Source organism: Mandrillus leucophaeus, unplaced genomic scaffold, assembly GCF_000951045.1.
Source record: "Mandrillus leucophaeus isolate KB7577 unplaced genomic scaffold, Mleu.le_1.0 Scaffold230, whole genome shotgun sequence".
NCBI lineage: Eukaryota > Metazoa > Chordata > Mammalia > Primates > Cercopithecidae > Mandrillus > Mandrillus leucophaeus.
This window is the reverse complement of record NW_012102366.1, coordinates 1,222,276-1,223,339: the sequence shown is the minus strand read 5'-3', so window position 1 is coordinate 1,223,339 and position 1,064 is coordinate 1,222,276. Positions and strand designations below refer to the sequence as shown.

Genomic DNA, 1,064 nt, shown 5'->3' with positions numbered 1-1,064 from the left:
AAAAAAAAAGGACAGATGGCAGGGGCAGTCGCTATCTCTCTGCAACCCCCAACCCCAGTCCCAGCCTCAGCTTCCTTTCCCTCCCTCCCCACAGGCGCCCCAGACCCCACCGCTGGCGCAGGAATTGAGGACGCCAACTGCTGGCACCTGGACGAGGAGCAGATCCAGGAGCAGGTGAAGCAACTGCTGTCCAACGGCGGCTACTACGGGGCTAGCCAGCAGCTGCGCTCCATGTTCAGCAAGGTGCCGTGCGGACCGGCGGGGCACGGGGTGCAGAAGGCCCCGGTGGACGCCCCAGCCCTTCCTCACCACCCTGTCCCCGGCACAGGTGCGGGAGATGCTGCGAATGCGGGACTCCAACGGGGCGCGCATGCTGATCCTCATGACCGAGCAGTTCCTGCAGGACCCGCGCCTGGCCCTGTGGCGGCAGCAGGGCGCCGGCATGACGGACAAGTGCCGGCAGCTCTGGGATGAGCTGGGTGAGGCCCGAACCCCGGTGCATGGTGGACACTGGGACTTCGGCTCCCTTGGGGGCTGGCCCACTCCGAGATTAGGGTCTGTTCCCTGAATCCGCCCTCCATTCGTTTGGCAAACATGTATGAGTGCCTCTAAAGTGCCAGGCGTGGTACTGGGAACTGGTGGTCAGCAGAGAACAAGAGAGTCAAAATCCTGTTCACGTGGATCTGATAGGAGGCACAGGCAATCAAATGTCATTGGCCCAGGGGTTGATACACATGTTTTCTTTGTTTTGAGACAGGGTCTCACGCTATTGCCCAGGCGGGCATGCAGTGCCACAATCTCGGCTGACTGCAACCTCTGCCTCCCAGACTCAAGTTATCCTACACCTCAGCCTCCCAAGTAGCTGGGTCTACAGGTGCACACCACCACATCCAGCTAATTTTTTATTTTTTGAAGAGACAGGGTCTCACTATCTTGCCAAGTCTGGTCTTGAACTCCTGGACTCAAGCAGTCCTCTCGCCCAGCCTCCCAAAGTACTGAGATGACATGCATGAACCACCAGGCCCAGCCTACATGTTCTCTTTCTCTTTTTTTTTTTTTTTTTT

The 1,064-nt window shown here is 58.3% G+C and overlaps 1 protein-coding gene across 2 annotated transcripts in view; it reads left to right on the top strand.

The window, feature by feature from the left end:
- Positions 1-1,064, top strand: part of ZSWIM4 (zinc finger, SWIM-type containing 4) — a 46,595-nt gene that overhangs the window by 17,170 nt on the left and 28,361 nt on the right. For both annotated transcript variants that reach the window (XM_011981802.1, XM_011981801.1), the window contains exons 4-5: positions 95-243; positions 329-479. In XM_011981802.1, coding sequence (XP_011837192.1) covers positions 95-243; positions 329-479 — 300 coding nt within the window. The remainder of the gene's footprint in view (positions 1-94; positions 244-328; positions 480-1,064) is intronic.